The sequence below is a fragment of the Lipotes vexillifer genome, unplaced genomic scaffold (genome assembly GCF_000442215.2).
Source record: "Lipotes vexillifer unplaced genomic scaffold, Lipotes_vexillifer_v1.1 scaffold849, whole genome shotgun sequence".
NCBI lineage: Eukaryota > Metazoa > Chordata > Mammalia > Artiodactyla > Lipotidae > Lipotes > Lipotes vexillifer.
Window position 1 is genome coordinate 277,142 of NW_006799735.1, and position 19,431 is coordinate 296,572.

Below are 19,431 nucleotides of genomic sequence, written 5' to 3' on the forward strand. Positions count from 1 at the left end.
CGGATGCGGGGCGAGCCTGCGGCGGCAGAGGCCGGTGTGACGTTGCACCAGCCTGAGGCGTGCCGTGCGTTCACCCGGGGAAGTTGTCACTGGATCCCAGGAACCTGGCAGTGGCGGGCTGCACGGCCTCCCTGGAAGGGGGGTGTGGATAGTGACCTGTGCTCGCACACAGGCCCCTTGGTGGCGGCAGCAGCAGCCTTAGCGTCTCATGCCCGTCTCCGGGGTCCACGCTTTTAGCCGCGGCTCACGCCCGTCTCTGGAGCTCCTTTAAGCAGCACTCTTAATCCCCTCTCCTCGCGCACCAGGAAACAAAGAGGGAAGAAAAACTGTCTTGCCTCTTCGGCAGGTGCAGACTTTTCCCGGACTCCCTCCCGGGTAGCCGTGGTGCACTAACCCCTTTAGGCTGTGTTCACGCCGCCAACCCCAATCCTCTCCCTGCGCTCCCACCGAAGCCCGAGCCTCAGCTCGCAGCCCCGCCCGCTCCGGTGGGTGAGCAGACAGGCTGGTGAGTGCCGGTCGGCACCGATCCTCCATGCGGGAATCTCTCCGCTTTGCCTCCGCGCCCCTGTTGCTGCGCTCTCCTCCGCGGCTCCGAAGCCCCCCCTCGCCACCCGCAGTCTCCGCCCGCGAAGGGGCTTCCTAGTGTGTGGAAACCTTTCCTCCTTCACGGCTCCCTCCCACTGGTGCAGGTCCCATCCCTATTGTTTTGTCTCTGTTTATTCTGTTTTCTTTTGCCCTACCCAGGTACGTGGGGAGTTTCTTGCCTTTTGGGAGGTCTGAGGTCTTCTGCCAGCGTTCAGTAGGTGTTCTGTAGGAGTTGCTCCACGTGTAGATGTATTTCTGGTGTATCTGTGGGGAGGAAGGTGATCTCCGCGTCTTACTCTTCCGCCATCATCCCCTCCGCCCCTCAGATTACTTTTTATGGATAAAATGAGTTGGATAATGAATAGAGTAGTCATAGTATTGTATTCGAGAAGAGAGGGTGGTTTTCATTTAACCTATTCCAATCTATTTTGTGGTTCAGTTAAGGGCTTGGAGCAGGAGTAGGAGGTAGGAAATACTAGATCCGTGTGTATGCAGTAGCCTATACGTCTTGTTTTAGTCATTACCCTGTGAGGTTCTTGCCTTTCAACCTTGCATCTCAAGCCCAGCATGGTGCCTGGCTAGATTCTTTTGTTTGTTTGTTTTTGAATTTTATTTAATTTATTTTTTTATACAGCAAGTTCTTATTATCCATTTTATATATATTAGTGTATATATGTCAATCCCAATCTCCCAATTCTGGCTTGATTCTTATGTGTGTTTATGGAGCTGAGTCAGTGCTAATTTAAGCATCTGGACTAAACCTATGATGCAATATGATAAATATAGTAGTGCCACTCAAATGTAATTAGAAATATTTTGATAAATATAATAAAAACACTTTAAATATATTGTTTAATGACACAGTTTTCATGATCATTAAGGCATCCATTCTATGATTTGATCTTGAGCATGATTTAAGTAAAGGGGGAATTCAAATAGTTGAGTTTAGGTACGTCTAAAGGGTCGCTTTCAAATTGACATGGTTAAGTATGGTCTGTGATCATATCATCCTGACTCATGAATTTAAAATGTTCAGTGAGTCAGAAAGCACTTGGTTCTAGTTTTGAAATGTTCACTGTATTTGCAACAATGAGCAGGACCTGTTGTGGTGGTAAATAACAGGAAGATAGAGTTTCACTTCTGAACAGGAAAGATAGAATTAGAGATGACACAAATAGAGTATGTCCATGGCTGCTTTGAAAGGGATGTGTAACCTAAGAACTAGGATGAAAATTAAAGATTACGTGGAGTCATTTGAAAAATGGATAATGATAAAAATAGCAGTCCTAGTTACCATGTATCAATTTCTTGCTGTATGCCAGGCACTGTTCTAAGCATTTTATATACATTAACCCAGTAGTTGCCTCCGTAGCCATTAAATCAGAATGTCTGGTGGAAGGGACCAAGCATCAATACTTTTTTAATGATGCCCCAGGTAATTCAGTCTGGAAACCATGCAGCAACCCTGCAAGGTAAATATTCTCGTTGCTATTTCTATCTTACGAAGGTGGAAACTTGAGTCCCAGAGAGGTGATGTAGCTCCGCCAAGGTCAAAGAACTGAAAAATTGAGACATGAGTCCAGGTGGACTGATTGCAGAGCCCTTGATCTTAACCACTTGCAGTGCCTCCCCCAGTGTCATTTCTAATGAGTAGCTTTGATTTTTATGAGTTTAAGGAAGCTTCCAATGCATGTCTTAACAATAATCATTTCAGGAAGTTATAATCTTTTCCTGTGGTTTGACCAGCATCTGTGACGCTGGTGGACGTGGGTAGTACCCACCACTAACATGCACAAGGTTGTCAAAAGTGCCCTTCTCTCTGTTTCATTCCTTAACCCTCCAGATATTACTACTTACATCTATCTTCAGAGTCCACCTAAGCCCACATCTGGGAATTGGTTGCATTTGTGAAAGGAAGAGGCAGTGCCTCCCAGTGCCAAGGCAAAGCAGGGCAAGTGCTGACGTTCTTCCTGTTACTGAAGCCCATTCACCGTGTCCAGATTTCGACTGTTAATTTGCTAGTTGTCCATTACAAATGCTTCTTTTGTTCAGCCTCTGCTGCAGGCTTCTAGTTCCTCAGATGTCTTTCTGCTTTCATCCGAAACCTAAAGTCAAGCTCCTCAGATGTCCTTCTACTTTCATCCGAAGCCTAAAGTCCTGTTATATTATGGGACTTCAGGGGTCTCTCACCATAAGACTTTAGTCAAGAGGCTTATAATACTCTCTTCTAGACTAGTGTACTGTGTGCCGTTCTAAATAGATTTTGGAGATCTGCTTGGCTAACTTTTTGGTTCTTTGGCACGGCATTTCTTTACATTTAAGTTCAAGCATGGACTTCTTCTGCAGACTGCTCACTGAGGTCCAGACCTTGAAAGGCACCACGACCACTATTTCTACACCCCTTGTGAACACGGTGTTCTCCTGTGAATGGATCCTGTCTGCATGGGTAATTTCGGTCACAGCTACCCTGGTCCAAGCAATTGCCTTTCAGCTATAGCTTGGGGGGTATATTTCATTATTTAATTCCCCTATAGCAACTGTATATCTAGTGTCAGAACAGATTTAATAAGCGAGGCACTTGGGGGTCTGAGGACTCATCCAGATGTGGAACACTTCTATGGAAGTGTTCTATGCTTTTTTATTTCCTAGATGAATTCATGACCTCAGCACACGCAGTGGTTCCAATAGTTAAAATTTCCCTCCAGTGAAATTGTGCCCTTTGCAGTGGAATCATACAAGCCCACCTGAAGCCGCAGTTGAATCCAGCCACCAGGCTCTGCTAAATTCCAAGGGCAGGGATTCAACAGCCCAGGCTCCACCAAGAGGCACCTGTGACCGACAGCAGCAGTTAGAATTCACATAACAACCCGGTGGCTCCCCACCACCATAAACGAACCTTCAGGTTTACTCTTTACCTGTTAGAAATTCTGTCTTGTCATTATGAAACCCAATCAGGGAGAAAGAAACTGATCGCACTTGCTTCAGTAAATTTTTTCTGAAAAACCTAAATAGGTCACTAATAGTAACAGATTTTTTCTGTGTTCTAATCTACCACTGCTCTTTTTTCCTAAAATGGTACACTCAAGGGCAGGATATATTTTTTCCCCCAACATTTAATTAGCAAAAGAAAAATATCACATGAATAAAGAAAAAGCTCATACAACAAAAAAGGAAGAGAACCGAGGGGGCTGCCTCCTCAGACAAAAAGGAGTAGCTCTGACCCCCTTGGTTGCCTCAGCCCCCTGGTGGAGGACAGGTAAAGGGTAGGACAGGGCAGCTGAGGATGCCAGGTGTCCGGGGCAAGTGCCAGCTCCGAGGGAGTTTGGCTACAGGGCTTGGAGGAAGGAGAGTTCTCCAGCCCCGGGCCCCAGTCGGCCCCAGCACACATCTAGATTTTGCTCTTCGGGAGTTCAGAACACACAGGGCCCTTTGAGCACCTAGAGTCCAACTCGTAAGAAGTCTGGAGTCGTAAGCTGTGGCCCGGTGTGGCCTCACACAGCTGCAGTCTGAGGGTAGCTTCGGATTTACTGCCCACCCCAAGTGCTGCATAGCTGGGACCAACCATAGCGAGGGCCGTATGCTGGAGGCTGGGCTGAGGCCAGCCATGGCACAAGGCCACTTTATAGTCACTTCAGTGAGGTTCAGTGCTTTTGAAAGGTCAAGAAAAGTCAAAACAAATCCTTTAACATTTAATTCTCCAACTTTCGCATTTTGTATCCCTTCATATTAATACACGGACTTTGAACATTAAAGTGGATATGTTCTAGGCTGTAAAAAGTTTCCAAATCTTTAACATTATAATTTTTCTCCAGAACATATAGTAGACTGTCTCAAATAGTAAAGTGACTGCCTCAGACTCATCAGTGAGTGGAGTAAAAACAAGTAGAAAGGGCTTCCCTGGTGGCGCAGTGGTTGAGTCTGCCTGCCGATGCAGGGGACGCCGGTTCGTGCCCCAGTCCGGGAGGATCCCACATGCCGCAGAGCGGCTGGGCCCGTGAGCCATGGCCGCTGAGCCTGTGCGTCCGGAGCCTGTGCGTGCTCCGCAACGGGAGAGGCCACAACAGTGGGAGGCCCGTGTACCGCAAAAAAAAAAAAAAAAAAAAAAAACAAGTAGAAAAATAGCAAAATCTCGTTGCTGACTGTCCCGCAGGTTCACTCCCATGTTGAGTGACTACTTCCTGTATGAAGGTGCGCCTCAGTCAAATTTAGATTGTCACTGATCTTCAGGGTCATTCCAAGGTGTAAACTCCGTGAATGTCAAGGGTCTGTAATGAAATAGAAACCAGACTTCTAAGACAGGGTCCCATTCTGTGAGCTGAGGACCCCTAGTGGTCCCTGCAGTAATAACTCCTGAACAATAAGCATTGTCTGGAGAATGAGTATCTCAAATGACTGCTTTTCAGATGCATGTATATGTTGCTGTGATTAACCAAAACGTTACAATTGCTATTTGTTACTGTATTTTTTCAGTTAAAAGTTACCCAAAAGTACTATCACTAATTGGAGAGGAGCCAGATGTTTTGATGTTACTCAAAAAGGCTGTGAACCCCTGCTTTAGATAATCTCCCCCAGGGCAGCTACTCTCTGGGGCGCAGCACCTTGAATAGTTGAGTCCACTGAAAGTAACAGAAGTGTTCCACAGAACTCAGCCAGTAACAGAATTGTATTAATCATAAATAATGCAGTTATTTTTATTGCAGTAAGTTTTAGAAAACAAACATTGACCTACAAAGGAGAATTTGTAGGCTCTGACCAAATGTCAAGTGCCACAGTCACACAGAGTAGCACTAAATGATCAAATGAGCAAATTTCTTCACATTGGAACTCTGGCTTTCACTGACTATCCGGAAAAACTGCAAAATGCAAAGCCATGTGGGATACCAGGCTTCACTTCAACAGAATTTTTAATTCACCATTTAAAAAACTCACACACACACACACACGCACACACACATACTCAAGAGTCATGTCATGGCTTGGTTCAGCTGTGTGTGTGCATAAACTTTTATCCCTCTGAATCAAGTGTCATCATTATTGCATTTATTGAAATATTCTCTCAGATTGCCTGATTTCCAGTGCCAGTCTCCTGGGGCAGTCAGGCAAATAAAATTTTGTTTACAGAAAGAATTGATAAGAGAATTTCCTTTTTTCCCTTAGAATTTTCCCCTCCAGCATCTAAAATATATCAAACAACACTTAACGTGTCAGAGGAAAGGAGGAGGAGATTCTTCAGAGAACACTGGGCAGTGGGTGGCAATACATCATGATTCAGATTCTCCCTCTTGGTCTGAGAGGCTAGTGGGGAAGACAGTCAATGCCTTACTTGCCATCAGTTAACACCTTATATTGAATTTCCACATCATTATGTTCGTCAAGACAGACATGCAGGGATGCTTGAAACGCACAAAAATAATTTACTCTTCAATCTCAGGTACACAAATATACTTAAGAAAGAGAAGTTTTATTAGGGCAATTTCACTTTATTTTTCCATACAGCAAAGTCAACTACTGCAGTAATAATAAAATAAGCATAAAACAAATTGCAGCCCAAGACAAAATACATAATTTTAAGCAACTACAAGCAGAAAGTAAGTCGTGATTACATAATAGTAAAACCAAGCACATCTGTCCTTTCAGCAGATGAAAGCGTAGGGTTGCTAAGTGCAACACCATAACCAGCTGGAGTGAAGGCTGGATACACTAATGCATTAAACAAGTGCCCATTATCACATTTGCTTTTTTGAGTGCTTCTGAGTTGAAAATTAAAACCATGAAATTTGAACTGTGTTTTATTTTTTTTCACCTGCTGAAAGAACAGGATCCTACAGCAATTAAAAAACAATCACATAACAACTATAGCTACTGTGTGCTGTTTGGTTTGCCTGTTTATGGTTGAAATTTTGTGAAAGTCAATACTTGTTCTGAAGATTTTTTTCTTTTTTTTTTTTTTTTGTGAACAATAAACCACTGAAATTGGCAGAAACTGATTTGAATAGTATATGTCCTTAGTATAGTTCTTTCTCTTTTTTGTTTTGTTGAAGTTTTAAACATGCAGTAGTTTTGAAAAATGTAAGGAATATTTGATCCATGATTTCACCTTAATGGTTGAAGGACCTGCTAGTTTTGGTAATGATCTTCAGGCAGATTTGGCCCAATGGAGTTTTTGTCAGTCATGAGATCTCGGAAGGATGGCATATCTTTCCAGCTGAAAAAATCCTGGCAAACTACAAGCTGTCCACAAAAAGCAAAGCAACATGTTTGAAGGGGTATGGAGTGCTAACTCTGTGCCACTTTTGCAAGCAATTTTGCTCAGTCTGTCATTGTATTAGCCTTAACAAAACTCCTTGTAATTATAGACGTTTTTATTCAAAATAAGATCTTACTATTATACAGGTTTCTCTCTTTTGACTATATACAGAAGTGCAAAAAGTCAACCTTCTCTCTAGACGTTTCAACATGCTAAATTGCAGCATAATCAACCCTCAAGAGTTTGCACACACGCTATAATTCTCATTACGTAAACTTTGAGTATTTGGATTATCAACAAAAAGTCCCTTGTTCTATTTATTGATTATGCAGCTTATTTATAACAAGGCCTGATATTCAGGGATTTCAAAAATATTAAACAATACTTTAACATTTGAAATGGATACAGTAGAAAATAAATTTTATTCTAATATCTAGGATCTAGATCTTCTTATAATAACTAATTACAAACAAAATAAATCATCAAAATATTACTCAATTGTCTGCCAGGATTGTTGCGATAGCAACAACTTAACTTCTTACTTAGCAATGATTATATATTTATAAGATATCCATATAAAAGATCTTTGTTCTTTTAATGAAAACTAGACAAGAACTAACAATGACTGACATTCTTACACTTTAATATTAAATCAGTAAAATATAAATCATTTAGTTAACAATAATACGAATATTCATATGACACTACATGTAATTCAAAACTGAGTATGTTATGAAGGAAAACTACTTTAATTTTTTTTTGTATTTTGAAAAATTCATCGGTAAAATCTAATAAAACAAGAGTCTATAAACTGAAATGGTATTCAATTGTTAATAGAAAATGAAATCTAATAAATGTAGGAAATGAAAAACTACATTTTAACAAGAAAAATAAGTAATATTCTATAATGAAACTAACTACAATAACATATGGAGTCACCATTACTCTCTTAACACGATTGAAATTACATTGGTATGGGTTCCAACCCGTAATGTAATAATCTAAGGCTTTAATAGATGTACAGTACAATCAGTAAAATCAACACATCAGTCTTATATTAGAAAGCATCTCTCTCAAGCATAAAAACTTGCAGTAAACTTGGAAGTATGGAAAGTTCTAGAACTGAACTTTCACTTCTCCCATTCCATACTAGAACTACCAGTGACCTGGCCCCTACTTCAGCAATTTTTAGAACTGCTGAACAGAGCAAAAATATCCTTTACTAGCTGCAACATCCAAACCACAAAAAAGGAATTCCTTTGGATGAATCCATTCTTAAAAACTGAATGCACATCTATTTTTTTTTAATTTTGTAAAAGGCTTTCTAAGGCTATAAGCAGTAAATCTGAACAAAACAAAACAAAACAAATCACATATAAAATTCACCCATGTACTTAACCCACCCAGTGACTAGGTTAATTAGACATTTCCCATTTTCATATTTTGGTTTATCATGCATCTGATGAGTGCTGCTTTCTTCTTTGTTTAGAGTCACTATTTTAAATGTGACTGTGATGAAGCATTTAAGCAAATGTGAAACCATTTTTGCAAAGCATTTAGAGTCTTCTGACTTTTTTGACAGAGCTATAAATAGAAGCAAAATAATTTCCTCCAACTTTTTTTTTTGTTATCGTGTCTCAGAAATGGCATATCCCTTTTGAATAACATGTTATACAGTATAGTATGCATAAATATTACACTACAATGCATTAAAATAATTTCATATATATATCTATTATATATATCTCCAGTATGTGTGAGTTTATCTGTACTGAGAGAGTTTGTATTGTGCTGTCTATTTTGTTACTGTAAAGTTAAATTGGCCATTTCTGAGACAGCTTTGGTTTCCCAAAAAAAAAGGAAAAAAAAAAAGAATGGTGCCCTTTGACTGATTAGTACTAGCAAATAAGCAACAAAATGTGGCTCCGAAAACAATAACACTGAAGAAATAATACTCTAATTTGATGTACAGTCTATGGCACTTCATGAGAATCCTTAACAACATGGTACTTAAAGCCATGATGTGCTTTAAAAGATACACAGTTGTGGTTTTGCTTGGCACATTCATCTCTGTCAGATCCCTCCCTCACCACATCTTAAAATCTACTACATTAAAAATATTACTCTTAAACAAAAATGACTGTGCATGCACGCTCTCATCTATAATGGCAATTTTAAATACAAGGTGCACCTTTGTTATTTGTAAACCTTGAAAGAAATAAACTTATTTTTAAAAAATTATATCTTGGTCTACAGACGTACCAATACATAATAGAATCATGGTTACACCATAGTCTGTCTTTTCAAGATGGCATGAATATATAGGAAACTAATTAGGTCTGCATATTTGAATGCATCACTCTGTGCTAGAAAAGAAAGACAATGTTGTTCTTTTAGACAGGAATATCACCTCAGCACAAATATCAATTAAATGTACAAAGTGTATAGGCAACAGTGTGCAGTGGATTTCCATGTTGTCTTGTCTTCTGGTTAACATGCAATATGCGGATGTCTTGTGGCTGAGGGGTTTTTGTGTGTGTTGCTTGACGGTATATACACTATGGCTAATGACCTCGTCCTTTACTCTAACCAAGCACACTGTCCTTTCCTCTTTAGCATGATCTGCAAGGGAAAAAGAGATAATCTTCGTTAAAACAGACAATATCTAACAGCAGTTTCCAATATGCATTCAACATGAAAACTGTATTTCTTGGTTTAAAGAGTGAACACATGTATATTGTATCTTCATGTAAAAACAACACTTCACAAGTACAAAGGACCTAAATTTGTTTATCATTTCTTCGAGAATAAAATGACATGCACAGCTTAATAAAACTGTAGACTCTGAACAAATATCACCCAACACCAAGCTCAAAGTATAAAATACATTTGTAGAATCAAGGGGCATAATGTAGTGGAGCTCTTTTTACCACTGTCGTCATTGTGGGGCGGAACTTACAACTCATTTTACTTCTAAAGTTTAATAGGTTTCAAGAGTAATGATTTGGCCCACGAAATTAAAATCCATGCAACAATCCTATTAAACACAATTTGCTCTCTTTGGGTGCTTGATTAGCACAGTATGCGTTTGTAAAAAAATAAAAGAACGATACTCTACATGACTGTTTTGGATAAAGTTTGGATTTTTCCCACTAAAGGCAAGAAAATAAAAATTGCTCCTTATGCTCCTGACAAATTAAGGTTGAACTGATATTACAATGCACCTGTGAACTGAGTTCCAGTTTTTACATGAAATTTGTTCCCAGAGAATCTTTACATATTAAAACATGCGTTAGCACACAACCTTGAGAATGAAAGAAATCACGATTTTGCTGCACTCAAAAACCAGTTTAAATACTGTAACTCCTCATGAAAATGAGTAATCATTTGTTAAAGAGAACATTAAAGAGCCTGAGTTTCAATACACACAAATCCACTGTTTTGCTAATTGATGAACTTACGGCCATTTGCTATCATTTTTTTAAACCTGGATTATTGCTAAGAAATAGAACATAGTTACAGATATACATATCAAACACACCCAACTGACTATAAAAGCTTGAAACAGTTTTTTTTTTTAACGTCAGAAAGAGAACTCTACTTTCAAACCTACATACTACAAAGCGATGTGCTTATTCAAAATGTGGCTATTGTTCAGAATAATAAACCTTATTATCAGAACTGCATTGAGAGAACTTATGAAACACAAAAATCAGTTTTAGTAATTTAATTCAGGATTGCAGCATGTCTCTGGTAGTACTTCTCAGATTGAGTCTATCATTTCTTTCTTAAACAGCTCTCAGATTTCATCTATACACTTCTCCTACATGGGTTCACCCTTTGACCAGCTGTTACTATGCTCAAGGGCCTCTGAACTGCCCCATCTCCTGACTCAACAACACCTCTGTCCCTTCTTCTGTAAGGCCCTGACATCTCCCTTCTCTCTGTAACAATCTTGATTGTCCAAATTCACTTAATTTCTGACTCTGTTAGGAAGAGCTGCTCCCTCATCTTTGCTCCAAGAGAAATGTGTTCACACCTTTCTTATTTTAATTGAGAGTGCTGAAAGTTACATCATTATCTCATTATCTACTCATCTTTATTTCCTCGACCTGGTAATTAACACACGGTAGCACCAAAAAATCATCTGTAAATATGTTAATGAACAGATAAATGAATGAAAGGAAGCAACAAAGAATGATCACCCATCTTATTTACCAGACTCAGTTTTAAGCATTATGGCTCTTTCTAAATATAAAAATAGATACTTAATACACTTCTCAGCATGTAGATAACTTGAACACATGCATACTGAATAAAACATATGCTCTATGGATGAAAAATGGTCATCTTTGCAAGTATCTAAGTCAATGTGTCTGAAAGTAAACCACAAGACTTTCAAATCATTTGAGAAACGACAACATCTTTAGAATTATATGATCCTCCAGGGTGACTATTCTGAAGTACCTGAAGTTTACCTGGACATAGAGGTGTGTGTGTGTGTGTGTGTGTGTGTGTGTGTGTGTGTGTGTGTGTGTGTGTGTGTGTGCACATATGTCCATGTGTGAATATATTTATTTAAATCAGACTCTTCATATTCTAATGACCCTGTGTGTGGCGAAGCACAGGGTAAGGTGGGTACATATTCTCATTTAGGATTTAGCAAAGCAATTTTTGAATAAAATAAATGCTGACCTACGCCAGGAATCAGCAAACTACTGCCTGTGAGCCAAATCTGGCCTGCTGCCTGTTTTTGTAAATAAAGTTTTATTGGGACACAGCACAACTTTATATGTTGTCTCTGGCTGCTTTTGTGCTACAGTGGCAGAGTGGAGCAGCTGTAACACAAACCCTACGGCCCACACAGCCAAAAATATTTACTATCTCATCTTTCAAGAAAAAGTTTGCCAGCCTCTGATATATGCCTTCTGTTTAGTTTTAAGTTGCCTTTTTTCTTCACTATTGTGTTTATTTCTAATATGAAATAAAAACAAAATTAATATATTCTAAGTATTACACATATTTAAGTGACATCAACATATTTATTATGAATTCACATGGTAAAATTCCTCATAACCCATCTAAGATGAAATTGTGAGCTCTATATAAATACTTTCTTTGAAATTTTATAAAATTTTCTTAAGTGCATTACACAATTGTTATCTTAAAAAAAAAAAAAAAACTACCACAGATATACACTCTATATTACACAATGAACTTACTGTGTAGTGATGAAAATTCTACATCTGGGTAACATACTTGTGGCTAGTCAGATGTTCGGCAGATATTATGGGTATCTAGCAAATAAAAAATTATTTAATGAATGATCCATGCAAGCAAGCCAACAACCAAGAGATGAAAACATTTTAATATTAAATTTTTTAAGAAAAGTGAAATTCAGCTGTGAGGTGACAGTCCTTATCTGGTCAACGTAACAGTAAGTTAATGTAAACTTAATGCCAAAGTAGCAACTCATTTTTAAAAATCTTTGTGTTAAATACTATTCTATAAATGTTATCAGTTTTTAGGAAGAGAAGTAAAACTATCAAAAATTCATGCAGAGCAGTAATTGAAAGAAGCCCTTTTTGTTGGCCTACACACACACACCTGTGGTTTCAGTTAGTCAGTAATCCAAAAAGTAAAGTAAGAAATGTCTTGCCTATTTTTGTGCAACCAGTTTCTACATTTTCATTCAACTGATGGTGTCTAACTTTTTTTTCCAAGTTAAAAGTACCAGGTGAGAATTATAAAGGAATATTTCAAAAGAACTGAATAACAGTGTTAAATCTACTTCAGAACATATTTCTGAATCCTAATTGCACATTTTATTGTATTTTAAATGGGCAAGAGAATTACAAAACTTGAGAGAAAATACAATAAGGAAATACAATAAGGAATATAGAGGTGACTTGTTCCAATCATCCCAAAAGCCAAGATCTTCCAGTTTGTAGCCTGATTCTCCTCCAACCCAGAAGTATGACTGCTATCCTGGGAGACAGATGTATGACATCTATCCTACAGATGAAGACAATCAGAGGAATGAAAGCACGGGTTCTAACACTAGTAATCCATTTCCCGGTGTGTAACCTTGAGCAAAGCACTTACTCTATGCTTAGGTTTCCTCATCTCTAAAATGGCCCTAATCCCATTTCGGCAAGGTTGATGGGAGAATAGTAAAATCACATACATGAAGGCATTTTGTTGTTGTTTCAATTTAGTTGTCCTAGACCAATGCAACATATTACAGTCCACAGTCTGGAGTGTAAATTAATGTCTCTATTTTATTTCCATTTCTCAGATGATATCTTTACATAATTTTACAGCATTGGCAAATGGCACGAAAATGTGCTCCAAGCATAATGAAGCTTCTCATACCATTTTTCCTGCTGCTGCAGGACAGGATGTTGCACCCAACAGTGTAGAATCATCAAGGATGGGGCTGTCGAAACATACCAAGGACCTTCAACACCAATCGATGCGGATGAAGGGCCAGCTATAAACTTCTGCATGCATGCAGGCTGCATTTTGTGGCATCAGCTATTTCCAGCATTGCTACTGTACTGTAGGCATATACATATGTATGTATATGTAGATATAATATATGTGTGTATATATATATCCATTCCCTTTTCTTTCTTTTGGTTGTGAAACAGTATGAAGACCCAAGATTATGCATGAAATGGTCACAGCACAATGCAAAAAGTAAAGTGTCCCCTACAACCAAGGTGGCCAGGGCATGTTGAAATTTGCTTTGCTGTACTTCTGCTTACACCAGCAATTCTATAGTCATACATGGTACACACAAGAGAGTTCAACATCATTAGTCTGCACCATAAACGGACTGCATTGAATCCATTAAGAAATTTCTACCATAGATTACTTACTAACATGCCACATATGCACAATCTAGCATTCTTGTAAATGAGTCTGATGTGTTAGCATAAATCCAGGGCTATTTTGACAAGCTTCGGAGAAACTAACGATTCTTTGCCAAGAAATGTTTAAAGCTTGTCTGAAACTTTAAAATACATCCATTTTGGCATGCTGCTTTTGAAAGTTTTTAATGGCTATACTAATAGCTTATAGTTCTTCAACAGTACATAGTGCACTACAGAAACAAGGGTGGCTACTCCTTACAGCAATAACTGCGGATTCGGATGGTACTTAATTGGTCTTCTTTTCCCAAAGGGGCAACATGTTGATTCCCATCTGATACTGGTTCTTCTGAGAATCATTTGGCTACATTTAACCTTGGTCTGGGGGTTACCTGAAATTTGATTTGCCTCTAGATTTTTTCATATGCTATTAACCCTACTGAACTTTACTTTCGTAACAAACATATCTATATATTCAAGCCAAACTCTACTTTACATAAATTTGACTTTGATTCAACCAGTATTTTCTAGAACATAATTTTAAATAGGAGCAGAAAACGCTGGTTGAATCCATGCAAATTTTAAAATGTAAATACTTTAATAATCAATTTCTTTTGAATAATCACATCATAAAGTTTAAATTTCTGAAACAGATTCCTTTCACTTAAAAATATCCTGTGTATCTGTCACTCCATAAACTTGTATGGAACATAGAATGACTCAATTTGCCATATTGGATGCCTCTTTTTTTTCCTTCATAACCCTCCAACGTTTATGCTGAGTAGTTACAGAAATAAGAGCACTTAGGAATTTTATTTTTTCCCTTAAATCATTGAGAATCAAAACTTGGACACAAATTTAACTTATTTTGAATACGCAATCTGCTTATTGAATAAAACTATAATGAATTTATAACAAACTCTATTTACAAGAGTGGTCATTTGTGGCATAGATAACACATTTAAATATTCTGCTTTTTATGAAGAATTTGGGCAAGAACTAAGAAATTGTATGTATCAAATGCTTATAACAAAAACCTTAAAATCACCTGTATTTTAAAAATGGTAAGTTTCAGGTGTGCCGCATTGTAGTTCAACATCTGTATACACTACCCTACATAATTTCGATTGGTCAAAACACCTGCGTGATGGATTGAGCCCAACTGAGAATTGCTTGTGTAAATATCAGTTTAGTAGCTTTAGAAATGGAGCTGCGACAACTTTGGAGCACTTATAAATGGCATAAAAGCATTCTGCCGCTCATCAGAGAGAATGTGTAGGCCAACAAGAGGTATCTTTGAAACCCCATGCTCTTAAAGCACCCTCTACAGCCCTCACAGACACGCGACTACCACGGACCTCAGTGGGAAATCCACGTGCGTCAGGGCTGTTGGACTGAGCCCTACGAGAGCTGGTTTTTAAGAAACAAAGCTGTAAATTAGCAAACCTGGTTGGCTGTGGCGGTTGCAGCGAAGGGAACACTTGTGGCAGATGTTGTTGCTGCGGACACAGTGGCTGGCGTAGCACCGTGCACCATGGGAACTTTCGGAGGGAAAATCATATAAGCAAACATACAGAAGAGTGTAGCAATATGGAAACCATGGCAACATGGAGGAGATAATTGGGCATGGTATTTATCACAGCAACAAGCCGTGTGACGGGGCATCATCACCAGTGAGTGACATGCAATCACAGCGCAAAGCAGGACAACATTCCAAGGAGAGAAGGGGAAGGGGGATGAAAGAGAAAAAAAAGGGGAAAAAAAGCTTGTTACCATCAAATCAAGAAAATTGACACAAACAGGCTTAATTTGCTAAGTCAAAAACAAGAATTTTATATAGTGTTCATAGACATTCAAAATCTAAGTCAAAATACAGGTATTTACTTCATATATACAATTATCTGTTTGAATAAAAGTATGTTTTCTTATTTACTATTGTAAAAATATACAATATATTACTTTTATGCGATAGTTTTTTTTTTTTTCTTACACACCAGAACTCATAGTCCAATCAAAATCCACCAAAGGTGACTAAAGGAAACTTGTGTGTAAAGAAAACATTTATGTGAGTCCATGTCAATTAAATAGAAAATGGCATTTAATTGACAGGTGTTAGTAAAAAGGAAATGGACTTGCCCAATAGATATAAGTTAAACTTAGCAGTGGATTTTGAGGGGCTGTGAGGTGCACCATAGGTTTAAGATAATCAAGAAACAAAGCTGGCACCTACCAACACTTGTAGCGGGTGTCATGCACAATATTGAGCCTGCCCATCATGCATTGCAACAGGAAGGTGGATTTGAAAAGGGAAAAGAATTAAAACATCCCATCACACGTGTAATTAGGAAATTCATTTGAACAAAGAAGAAAAATTGTTATTATGGGAACAGTGGCATGTAACTGTCAGCACAATCAAATCATACAATAGCATAGTGATCAATTAGAACTAGTCTCAAGTGAAGAATAAAAGCCAGTTTAACTGTGTGCTGGTACACGTTGTTTCTCCTAATTGCTGCCTACAAATAAAAGTATTTTGAAAAAAACTGAAACCTGCTTAATTCTTTTAAAAATAATACTGCAATTTGTTTTGTTTTAATCTGGTTACTAGCCATCTGGTAGCTTTGCTATTTCTGACTTTAACCTATGAACTGAGCACATGTTAAATCATTAGAGAAATTTATTATTAAGATGCTAAATAATTCAACGCACAAAACTGACTTAACGATGTAATGAAACCAAAACATTCATTTTCATTCCTTTGGTCTTATTTATTTCCCTGTTCACTGTAGCGACAACAACACAGGCATGGAAGGGGTTGTGATCATTCATACAGGAATTTTACTCGGAGGGGTACCAAGCAATAAATTATGCATAAAGCGAAAGTGAACTTCTGCATTGCCTTAGTTGGGAATTTAAATATCAGGAAAACATTTAGGTGGGATATACTTTCGTATAAGTCTCGAACTGGTTTACTTAGTAGGTATCTGGGAAAACAGACTGGTTTTCACTGCTGGTTTAGACCCTCAGGACTTCGTGGAATAGCAAGTGTTCTACAAAATTTCACATCCAAAAAATGGTTGATTAGATTTCAATAAAAACCCTGAATGGGAGATAATGAAGATATATACATTGCATATGGGGTGTTAGCACTGATGTTCACAATGGCTCCACCATGACGTTAAAATAAATATTACGTATATAGTCCCTGTTCTCTTTGACATATAAACATTGAAAAATCTAACTTATTTTACCAAGTACAGGGCCCTTTCCCACATACTGAATTACTGTTCTTTCTATGAGATTATTTTAGCCTTCAAGGTTTTAAAATATCAAATGATTTTATGTTTCTATCTGAATCTTGGTGCATCCTATTTAAATACTAGCAGCATCTGGGATGAACATTTGTTAGAAAAATATCTCCCAACTGCGTCTTGTCAGAGATGGCCCTATAAAACAAAGCTGCCATTGAGAAGCACAGATTACTTAACTGGCATCCTTGTAACAGCTGCAATTAGACTGTTATCACAATTAGATGGTGGGCACAATGATCAGTGATTAAACTAGGTAATGGAGCTAGGGAGGCATCCTCTCAAGTGGAGTACTATTACATTGATAGGCATTATTTAAGACACTTGAAGGTCTCTGTCATTTGCTACCACTACTGAGTCAAAGACTTGTGAAAGACAACAAAAACAAACCAGTAATAACAAAGATGGTAATTTGAGACAGTAGAGCAAGCAAAATTTAATACTCTAGATCTTATGAAATCATTATCCTATAATAGTGGGGTGGGAAGACTGAGAAAGAGGATGAAAAGATGAATGAAAAAGAATAATGTGCAATTTGATAAACAGTCGTTTTAAATACTGTACAGGTTATAGGTTTTAAATTTATTATTTATTATTATGCTGCAATTTGCCTATTGTATTTCATCCCATGCATAATTGAGGCTGCACATGCTGAAAATGAGTTAAACTTACCCTATCTCTCTAAAACTCTAAAGCATTTATGATTTGCATTTCAGTTTGAGTTATCTTCCTCATTAACATTATAACCAATGCACACAGTTTTGAGAGGGATTTGCAGCAAATAAACATAAGGCAGCAATGAAAATACTAGCCAGGGTGCAATAACTCACAAATATGAAGACATAATGCTGTAGGACCCACTTACCAAAAACAAAAAATCACTTTTGAAATGACCATAATATCCATCTTTACATCAGATGGGTTGATTTATTAATAATGATTGCACAAGTAGCCAATTAAAATTTTTTTCTTCAGTTTTCAGCACAAGGCAACATTTAAGTGAATGTATTTGTCAATTTCGAAATTCCCCTACAAAGGTATTTGCAGAGCAGAATGGTGTGTTTCTGAGGAATGCAATACTTTAATTACATGATATTTACAATAAAATTTTAAATTGATCTGTATGAAGGTGCAGAAAAAATTACTAGGCAGGTAAGTTACAAATGAGACGTATGTGTAGGTAAAGTCAGTTCAAGGAGAAAGGAAGGAAGTAGAGAGAAAAAGAATTATAATGGAGATTTGGTTGGAGGTTTGAATTTAGATACGGTAGTTCAAGCCTATTTAGGTAGATTATGATAGAAGTATAAAGCTGACTTAAAGTCTTCTAAAAATAATTTATATCATTTCAAACTAAAAGTTCACAATCAGTTGAATTATTCTCAAAATTGATATCTAAAGAAGCAACAGCCTCATATAATTTATTTCTGTTTCTATTCAATCAAATGAATTCTATTTTATTGCACTACTGAGTTGGGAAATAATAAATAAAACGCAGTGCTTACTACATTCCAGGCTTTATTCTAGACTCTTAGACTTGTCTATAAAAGTGCTTTAAGAAAATGTTTTTATCAAATATGTTTAGAACTCACTTAAATACAACTCTGAAATAATTACTACTATTATCCCCATTTTATAGATGAAAAAAATGAAAGTATTGAGAAATTATATCTTGTGGTAGAGCTGTATTTAAACTTCCAAACCAGATCTGTAATCACTATGCTAAGTTTCAAGTAAACCATCTGCATTAATTTCATTAAGTATAATGAAAGTGATAAGCTGGAAATCTTTGTTTTCTATTCTTTCTGTTAAAACAACCCCATCCCTCTGCAACTCCCCTCTCACTCCAACCCCTCAGGAAATTTTCTTGGCCTTTTGTTTCCTTATTTCTGGTAGTGTTGCCACGCATGGCGAAGCTGAAGCTGTTCACAGCAAACTTATTTTTAGGTCTTTTGAAATCATAAACCTAAACTGACTGAGGGCAATATGCTAGGAGGAGGGAAGAGAGGTGTGCTTCTGAGGATCGCATGTAGGCAAAAACTGTGAAGGAGAGCAGAGAGAAAAGTTCCTCCAGACTCTGGAGAGGAGGCAAGCAGTGTGCAGGGTCCCTGGGTAGTTAGGCATGTGGCGTGTTCTTTCACAGCAGCCCCGCAGGCAGCAGGCTTTCCAGGGAATGGGCTGCTAAGGGAGGGAGGCTAAGGGGCTCAGGTAAGGATGCTTGTACCCAAGGCAGGCATAGAAGCCCTGGAGTACCTGCCTTCAAGAGATTTTGTGGGCTTCCCTGGTTGCGCAGTGGTTGAGAGTCCGCCTGCCGATGCAGGGAACACGGGTTCGTGTCCCGGGCCGGGAAGATCCCACATGCCGCGGAGCGGCTGGGCCCGTGAGCCATGGCCGCTGAGCCTGCGCGTCCGGAGCCGGT

The 19,431-nt window shown here is 38.2% G+C and overlaps 1 protein-coding gene across 9 annotated transcripts in view; it reads right to left on the reverse strand.

Annotated features, from left to right (window-relative positions):
• Nucleotides 1-6,027: 6,027 nt before the first annotated feature.
• The window catches only part of MBNL1 (muscleblind like splicing regulator 1), a 181,277-nt gene continuing 167,873 nt past the window's right edge, over nucleotides 6,028-19,431 (reverse strand). For 3 of the 9 annotated variants that reach the window (XM_007471933.1, XM_007471937.1, XM_007471931.1), the window contains 4 exons: nucleotides 15,938-15,973; nucleotides 15,154-15,248; nucleotides 12,055-12,129; nucleotides 6,028-9,454 (listed from right to left, as the gene is read on the reverse strand). In XM_007471933.1, coding sequence (XP_007471995.1) covers nucleotides 12,073-12,129; nucleotides 15,154-15,248; nucleotides 15,938-15,973 — 188 coding nt within the window. In that variant the 3' untranslated portion in view covers nucleotides 6,028-9,454; nucleotides 12,055-12,072. Of the gene's footprint in view, nucleotides 9,455-9,602; nucleotides 9,985-12,054; nucleotides 12,130-13,207; nucleotides 13,272-15,153; nucleotides 15,249-15,937; nucleotides 15,974-19,431 lie in introns of those variants that run through there. The other 6 variants (XM_007471938.1, XM_007471932.1, XM_007471936.1 and 3 more) reach the window with 5 other exon arrangements.